General features: G+C 38.5%; 1 protein-coding gene across 1 annotated transcript; it reads right to left on the minus strand.

Annotated features, from left to right (window-relative positions):
• Positions 1-698: 698 nt before the first annotated feature.
• On the minus strand, positions 699-9,007 carry LOC309485652 (uncharacterized protein; the record flags this gene model as incomplete). The annotated part of the gene is made up of 4 exons (XM_082152582.1): positions 699-1,567; positions 2,163-2,718; positions 7,625-7,785; positions 9,004-9,007. 4 exons carry the CDS (start codon positions 9,005-9,007, stop codon positions 990-992), a joined length of 1,299 nt encoding a protein of 432 aa, XP_082008708.1. The 3' UTR covers positions 699-989.
• Positions 9,008-9,382: the final 375 nt, after the last annotated feature.

Consider the following 9,382-nt stretch of genomic DNA (forward strand, 5'->3'; position numbering starts at 1 on the left):
GTCTGCGACTGAACAGCTGATCTCAGAAAACCTTGCAACCTTTTACAGTGTTTAGATCTAAAACACATGTTCGTATGACATCAAAAAGTACTTAAACTCTATTGTCTTTCTCTATTGTTTCAATACAAGTTAAGGTCAATTAGCAGTATATTAAAATAGAAAACCATTATTTTAAATTGTAATGATTTTTTTCTGTATTTTTGATCAAATAAATTCAGACTTAATGCGCATAAGGGACTTCATTTAAAAAAAGAAAGAAAAAAAAAAGTAATGTGCATGTGTGCAAATCTTTGACCAGTAGTACTGTACTATTATACTATTGCTGCAAAAGTATCAAAAATTTTACAATAATAAAGTCTTTTCACGTCACCATTTCGCGTGTTGTTGTCAGCCTGCACTTCACATGATACGCCTGTAGTTGCAATTTCATTTTAAAATGAAACTTTTGCTACGGTTATGCCTGCCGTCCACACACACACTACTCCGGAGTTTTAGACCCTCGAAAAGAGACTGACCCCTTCAGTCAAAACCGAAGTAAGACACTTACCGCAACTTACCGCAAGTGACGCAACCTATAGCAACGCGTTATGGCAACGACACCTCAGACTGACAGAAACGTAAAAATAAACGTGAATTTAGGCTACTTTAGCTTTGTCATAGAATGTCTAATAAGGGGAGAAGTCCCACTCAGTAAACTTCCGGCTTCTGAACTGGTTGCAGTTCCACTCTGGCTCCACATGAGGGCGCTCACAGGACGAGTGCAGGATGAATGGAGGTCTATGGCGCTATACCCGTCAAAATCCACTTCTCTCAGGATATATTTTTTTGTCTAGTAATTTGAATGTTGTATTCGAAAGGAGATGTAAAGAAATTACACATTGCTGGGTGTTAGATTTTTTAGAGTCACTTATTTGCTTTAAAAAGTCTTTTAAAATGTCAATGACGTCATACACATCTTACGACCAGAGAAACTGCTTTACGGCAATCCTTCAGTCACTTTGGTGCTTTCGCGCTGTGCACTTTCTTTTCTCTCGAGGCATCGACAACACAGCTGACACAGGTAAACACACAACACAGCTGACACAGGTAAACACACAACACAGCTGACACAGGTAAACACAACACAGCTGACACAGGTAAACACACAACACAGCTGACACAGGTAAACACACAACACAGCTGACACAGGTAAACACACAACACAGCTGACACAGGTAAACACAACACAGCTGACACAGGAAAACACACGACACAGCTGACACAGGGAAACACACAACACAGCTGACACAGGTAACTACACAACACAGCTGACACAGGTAACTACACAACACAGCTGACACAGGGAAACACACAACACAGCTGACACAGGTAAACACACAACACAGCTGACACAGGTAAACACACAACACAGCTGACACAGGTAAACACACAACACAGCTGACACAGTTAAACACACAACACGGCTGACACAGGCAAACACACAACACAGCTGACACAGGCAAACACACAACACAGCTGACACAGGCAAACACACAACACAGCTGACACAGGCAAACACACAACACAGCTGACACAGGGAAACACACAACACAGCTGACACAGGTAACTACACAACACAGCTGACACAGGGAAACACACAACACAGCTGACACAGGTAAACACACGACACAGCTGACACAGGGAAACACACAACACAGCTGACACAGGTAACTACACAACACAGCTGACACAGGTAAACACACAACACAGCTGACACAGGTAAACACACAACACAGCCGGCACAGGTAAACACACAACACAGCTGACACAGGTAAACACACAACACAGCTGACACAGGTAAACACACAACACAGCTGACACAGGTAAACACACAACAGCTGACACAGGTAAACACACAACACAGCTGACACAGGTAAACACACAACACAGCTGACACAGGTAAACACACAACACAGCTGACACAGGTAAACACACAACACAGCTGACACAGGTAAACACACAACACAGCTGACACAGGTAAACACACAACAGCTGACACAGGTAAACACACAACACAGCTGACACAGGTAAACACACAACACAGCTGACACAGGTAAACACACAACACAGCTGACACAGGTAAACACACAACACAGCCGACACAGGTAACTACACAACACAGCCGACACAGGCAAACACACAACACAGCCGACACAGGTAAACACACAACACAGCTGGCACAGGTAAACACACAACACAGCCGGCACAGGTAAACACACAACACAGCCGGCACAGGTAAACACACAACACAGCTGACACAGGTAAACACACAACACAGCTGACACAGGTAAACACACAACACAGCTGACACAGGCAAACACACAACACAGCTGACACAGGTAAACACACAACACAGCCGGCACAGGTAAACACACAACACAGCTGACACAGGTAAACACACAACACAGCTGACACAGGTAAACACACAACAGCTGACACAGGTAAACACACAACACAGCTGACACAGGTAAACACACAACACAGCTGACACAGGTAAACACACAACACAGCTGACACAGGTAAACACACAACACAGCTGACACAGGTAACTACACAACACAGCTGACACAGGCAAACACACAACACAGCCGACACAGGTAAACACACAACACAGCCGGCACAGGTAAACACACAACACAGCTGACACAGGTAAACACACAACACAGCCGGCACAGGTAACTACACAACACAGCCGGCACAGGTAAACACACAACACAGCTGACACAGGTAAACACACAACACAGCTGACACAGGTAACTACACAACACAGCTGACACAGGTAACTACACAACACAGCTGACACAGGTAAACACACAACACAGCCGGCACAGGTAAACACACAACACAGCTGACACAGGTAACTACACAACACAGCTGACACAGGTAACTACACAACACAGCTGACACAGGTAAATACACGTGCTAGAAGAGTTTTTGTTTTATTGTTTTAAAAGACCACGCCGAAACACACACACACACACACACACACACACACACACACACACACACACACACACACACACACACACACACACACACACACACACACACACACACAATGCCATCAAGCGGTATCTCTGGTCGTAATCAGTCCTTCACTGACCAATCAGTGTTCATTAACAGAATACTAGCGTGTTATGGGCAATAACAACTCAACCTGTAAGAAGTTGTATAGTTTCTGTCTTGTTGTATAGATAGTTTTGTTTTTTGTTTCATGTTCACATTTCCTGGTTTGCCATGTCAAGTCAAGTCGACTCGACTCAAGTCAAGTCAAGTCAAGTCAAGGCAAGGCAAGGCAAGTCAAGTCAAGTCAAGTCAAGTCAATCAACTCAAGTCAAGTCAAGTCAAGTCAAGTCAAGATAAGTCAAGTCAAGTCAAGCCGAGTCAAGTCAAGTCAAGTCAAGTCAAGTCGACCCGAGTCAAGTCAAGTCAAGCCAAGTCAAGTCAAGTCAACTCAAGTCAAGTCGACCTGAGTCAAGTCAAGATAAGTCAAGTCAAGTCAAGTCAAGTCAAGTCAATCAACTCAAGTCAATCAACTCAAGTCAAGTCAAGTCAAGTCAAGTCAATCAACTCAACTCAAGTCAAGTCAAGTCAAGGCAAGGCAAGGCAAGTCAAGGCAAGGCAAGGCAAGGCAAGTCAAGTCAAGTCAACTCAAGTCAAGTAAATTCGAGTCAAGTCAAGTCGACTCAAGTCAAGTAAATTCGAGTCAAGTCAAGTCGACTCAAGTCAAGAGTCAAGTCGACTCAAGTCAAGTAAATTCGAGTCAAGTCAAGTCGACTCAAGTCAAGAGTCAAGTCCTTCCACTTCTCCAGGAAATGTATCTTGACTTTCACCCTGTGGTGAAAATCCAGCTTTTAATGTTGTTTATGTGTCTATGTGGTGTTTTTAATGTGCTTTAAGACAAACCATGTGTAAATTCACAAGTCGACACCATTGCTGAGTGTTTTCGTCACAAACTACCTTGTAACCAATCAGATCAACGTTTGATCGTCAACGAGTGGATCTCTGAGCTGAGTGAGTGAGTGGAGGTGGGGCTCATGTGCATATTCATAGAACCACGTATACTAAATGAGGCAAGGTTTACATTCAAGCTATTTTAAGGCATGACAATTTATTTTTAAGGAAAAAATGTTTAAATATGTCATTTTGGTGATCAAAGATGAGTTTTAAGGGATACACTTATTGACTACAGGGGGACTTTAAGAATGTTTAGATATTTGTGCAAGAAAACAGTTTTTTTGCAGTGTGTCAACAAAGTTGTAAAATTGCATTTGACTGAAAAGGTCGTAAGTGAAACCAAAATCATATTAAACGAACATTATTTACTATATTAAAATGAATATTTGAATATTGATGAATTGGCCCCATTCGCTTCCTTCATTTTTTTCCCCTTAAAACAGCTCATTTTAGTTCACTTTCATGGCTTTACATGTTCAGTTGTAACTGATATGCAGTTGACCGAGCGAAAGAAGATAAAAATCAACACACACATCCACCATCTTGTCGAAAAATGCAAGCCATGTATAAACACTATCAATTCTGAGTGTGTTTTCTTGGTCTGAGTCCAGAGCTGGAGAAGCTTCTTCTGCTGTATCATGACCAGATTTGGACACACGTGTCTCGTCGTCTGCTGTTTGCCGATAGGAAATTCCTGTTAATGGCAGAAGGAATGAAATGACACCTGAAATCCACATTCAACATTTGTTTGAGCATATAGTGCCGGAGGATGGACACTGTGGACAGAAGAAAACCATCAGCTGAAGTTTATACAGTCAGTGCAGACTGAGAGCTTCTGCATTACATAACGTCAAAATAGGATTAGCTGAAGAAATAATTTAAAACAAAGGTAGGCCTACAAATGCATGTACAAAACATTGGCATCTTTACAAATTCTGTCTTTTGCATATTTTCATTTCTGCGATTACTAACCGAATTTTACAATCACTTTTTAATGCAGAGATTAAATAATTTAATTCCAGGCTTCAAATTCTAATTTTCATGTAAACGATAAACAGCACTTCATTGCCAGGAACAGACATTGAAAGCATCTCACTGTATCTTCTCTCATGGGTCAGTGTGTGATCAAAGATGATTTTTACATCATAAAATGTCACAATTTATAAATAAAAGGCCATTTTCTACCCTGAATTTAGCCTCTAATTTGAACACTCTGTTTGAAGGGGCGTGTCTTCAATGTAAACGCCCACTTCTCTGATTGGCTAACATCTTTGCATATGAAATGCAAAGAATTACATGTTGTACTCTCTCGAAATCCTCTTCTATTACAGCTGTTGAGATGAATTAATCATGAAAAGTGCTGATTATAGCACTATAATCTGATTCGGTCTTTCATCTCTCTATTACATCATAATGTAACAAAATCTGAAACGAGTTGTTTTCTGAGCTTGGTTTCAATTTAAGCTGTTTTTGGACTAACAAGGATGTTTTAATAGTACAATAACCTCTTCCATGTCAAAAGATTTCTCAATTCGTGACCTCTTTAAAGTCCCCCTGCAGTAATTTTTTATTAACTTTATCAATTATAACTCATCTTTGATAATAAAAATGACATATTTACACGTTTGTTCCTGTGAAAATAATATCTTCATGCTTTAAAATAATATTTAGGAAACATGAATATCATGAATATGCAAATTTGTCTCTGCCTCCACCCAATCACAGCAGCTCAGATCACCTGATCTACTCTCAACAAATGGCAAGTGGAAATACTGGTTCGATTAAGCCATATTCAAAATATTCAAAACATTTATGTTAATTGAAATGAAGCTGGAAAAAAAATGCTCGTTGAAAAACTTGAACTAAATGAAAATTAGAAATGTTGAAAACTGAGATAAGTTTAAGAAAGTACAAAAATTATTAACTGGAAAAAAAGAAAAGAAAAAATTAAACCTAAATAGCTATACACACACATATATGCTATACAGCTATATATATATATGTGTGTGTGTGTGTGTGTGTGTGTGTGTGTGTGTATATATGTATATGTATATATCACTAATATAACTAATAAAATGGCAAAAGCACAAAATTAAACTACAATTAACATGAAAAAAAAATAAAAAAAATAAAAAAAGCATATTTAAAATATTAATAAAATCAAAAATAAAACTGAATATTTTAATGTTATAAACAATGTAGCACCAGCAGTTTCATTTTAATTAGAATTGCTGAGCACATTTACTACAATACTATATATTCCTAACATTTTTAAAGGTAACATTGTTGAATTTAAAGCCCCTCGTCTGATAGAAACTGAAGTGATCAAATATTAAGAGAAACTGCTTTACTTTATGCATTGCCAGTGTTTGAACATCATTATGCACAAGTTCAGAAGGATTCAGTGAAAACAGAGAGAGTCTGCCAGTGTTCAACAGAGGGCAGCAAAACCCTACAAACTGGAGAAAAACAAGCCTGACATTATACAGAGCTTTAGATTGTGACGTTCTCTCAGCTGTGCTTTCCTGCACTCCAACAAACCCGCTACAAATACAGTCAAATGTTCTTGTTAATATGAAGGAATTGATTTTTCCACAGGTGTTTTGAATTATGCATTGCATTGTGTTTTAGTTCTATTTTTTTTTATTCCACACCTTTTGGAATAGAATTCATGATCGATTCATTCCTGACGACCATTACTCAGACTGTATAGAGGCACGAGTATAGTGCAGGATGTTATTGTGCCGATAAACACATGGAGCATTGACACAGATGTGATCAGAGAGAGTGCTCGTGTAATTAATGAAAGCACGGCCCAAATGGACAGGCTTCAATTAACACAAGGCCTCTGGTTATAATTGAATGACCCCGTGACTGCGGATGAAATGAGGGGATAATTTATGACAGCGTGGGCGTCATGGAAAGTGCATCTCCAGTCACGTGTCGTTAGTCTGCACTCTTTCATTGTAGAGCTGATTAGCCATTTTGATTGACAGCCGGGTTGCCCCTCCCACTCCCAAACCACACACACTATTCCGAAGGATTCATAAAACCTTATAGTCAAACATATAGTCAAAAACACATGCGAGTCATTCTATGAAAGGAGTAGCTTTTGTGCACAACATACAAGTGCAAGCCAAAAAAAGGGTAAATATTTGATTGAAAAATGAATTACATTCTTATTGTAAAAGAAATGGCAAGTAAGACGTTGAATTAAACGTGAAATTTTGAAAGAATGAAATAGTATTTCCAATAATGCTGCACATTGGTGGAGGTTGAGGAGATTCCTCCCCATATGTAAAGCATTTTGAGTGCTGAGAAAAACGCTATATAAATGTAACGAATTATTATTAATTATTCATATGTTTTTTTCCACAGTACAAAAAAATATATTTTTTACAGTTAATTTTTCATGTAATTACTTGAATGGTTTCTTTGTATTTTTACACGTAGCCAGACAGAAATTAAAAAAAAAATTATAATGAGAATATTTGTGAAGAAAATTGTATTCATAAAAAATATTTTCTGAATACAGAAGGCAGTGAGCTCTGCTGTAATACCCAGACAGACAGATGATGGAGAGACACACACACACACACACACACTCCATCACCTGTCAGTCCTAAACGTCTGTGTTTGAGCAGTAAAGAGTCAGCGGCTCGACCACACAGCGCTTCTCCAGTCCCGAACCACAGGCTGACGGATGAAGGAACGTCTCAGTCGGGGAGGAAACCGGATCTTTATCATCAATCTCTGACGCTGGACAGATGAACGAGGGCTGAGAAACACCTGCACAAAACAAACATTACCGTTTATGTGGAATTACTGATACTGGGCTCTTGATTTGGTTTATTATGTTGGCCAAAAATCTACAGCTATCAAAAAAAAAAAAAAAAAAAAAAAAAAAAAAAAAAAACGTATAATCTCAGTTCCACTGCTTTTGATTACCGTGTCATTTCTTTATCCATCTTAGGGATGCATAATATATCTGTGGGTAATACTAATTACCAATATCCATATTATCAGAGATTTTTTCACTTTGCTGGTATTGGTGGATCTTGCATATATAGGTCAATATTAGACATTCACTGATGCTTATTTCCCCTATTGATAGCATTTACTCTTAATTTAACAACACTATTAATGTCATCTTTAGAAAATCTTAAACTGAATATATTATTCATTCTGTACATTATAATGTTGTGAACCCTAGATTTACTTTTATTTAAATTTTTTAATGCTTTATTTATTTAGACACGAGAGTATAGAATTTGAATATCTGTCAATAACATGAGAATAATTATCAGCCAGATTTTTAATAAGGGTGCATCCGTATGCATAATTTTATCATATATCTCTGAAATATGCCTTTTTGCCTTTGTTCTTTTCCCGCCACTCCTTTGTTTCTATGGTTACCGTCATCATCAGTTCAGTTGTTTCACCTGTTTAGTCATCTTCGTCATGTCTCACCTGTGTTCAGTTAATCAGTGTAATCTGTGTTTGTATTTCTGTCACTGGTCCGATCTCTTATTTAGTGTGTGTGTTGCTGTTCCTGTTCTGCCGTCCTGTGTTTAATTTAAATTATATCCTCGTTTCGTCTGCCTTCCTGCAACCCACCGTGACAATATGTTAATACTGTTTTAATTCATGGAACATTATTCTTCAGGAGTGTGAGCTAACCCGGGTTGTGAGCATAAACTTTATAAACTATAAACTCGTTCCTCAAATCTGATTGGTTGATTGGAATGTTGTTCCTGGATCAACAAAGATGTTCGTTCAGGATGTTGTATTTGGTGAAATCATGTTCACCCTGTGTAATAACGGCACAGATTTGAGCTGTGTCAATTATTAATAAAGACTTCCTCGGGAAATGTGATGATCATCTGATCTGTGCAATCAGAAGCTGAATTTTGAGACTCAGATTATAAATGTTGTATTAGTGCCATTCCTTCAGTCTGTGTTTCAAAGTCCACATTATCAGCCGTTCGCCAAATAATGGTGTCAAACCCATGACTATATCTTTTATTCATGAGTAGTCCAGGCTAGTTTTCAATAAAGGCTCCTCTCGTGACTAAATCTGAACCAATCAGTATAAACATTTAAAAGACCCAAAGCCAATCAGATTTCAGCTTATCACTTCAATCAATACAGCTCGTGATTACATCAGCAGGTGTAAAAACATTTAAAAATCCCAAGTATTGAGTACAAAACAACTAGGACTGTTCGCAGTGAATGAATCGAGTCTTCTGAGCGAGTCTTTTTGTGAAAAGAATCACTATTCGAACATTCTGAATCGATTCCCAAGGGGAAGTGATTCTTTTCGTATAAGCATGAGCATAATAATTGTGTCGGATAATAAAACAAGATAATACTTCTTTCAAAAAGA

This window comes from Leuciscus leuciscus, assembly GCF_965113295.1.
Source record: "Leuciscus leuciscus genome assembly, chromosome: 21".
Classification (NCBI taxonomy): domain Eukaryota; kingdom Metazoa; phylum Chordata; class Actinopteri; order Cypriniformes; family Leuciscidae; genus Leuciscus; species Leuciscus leuciscus.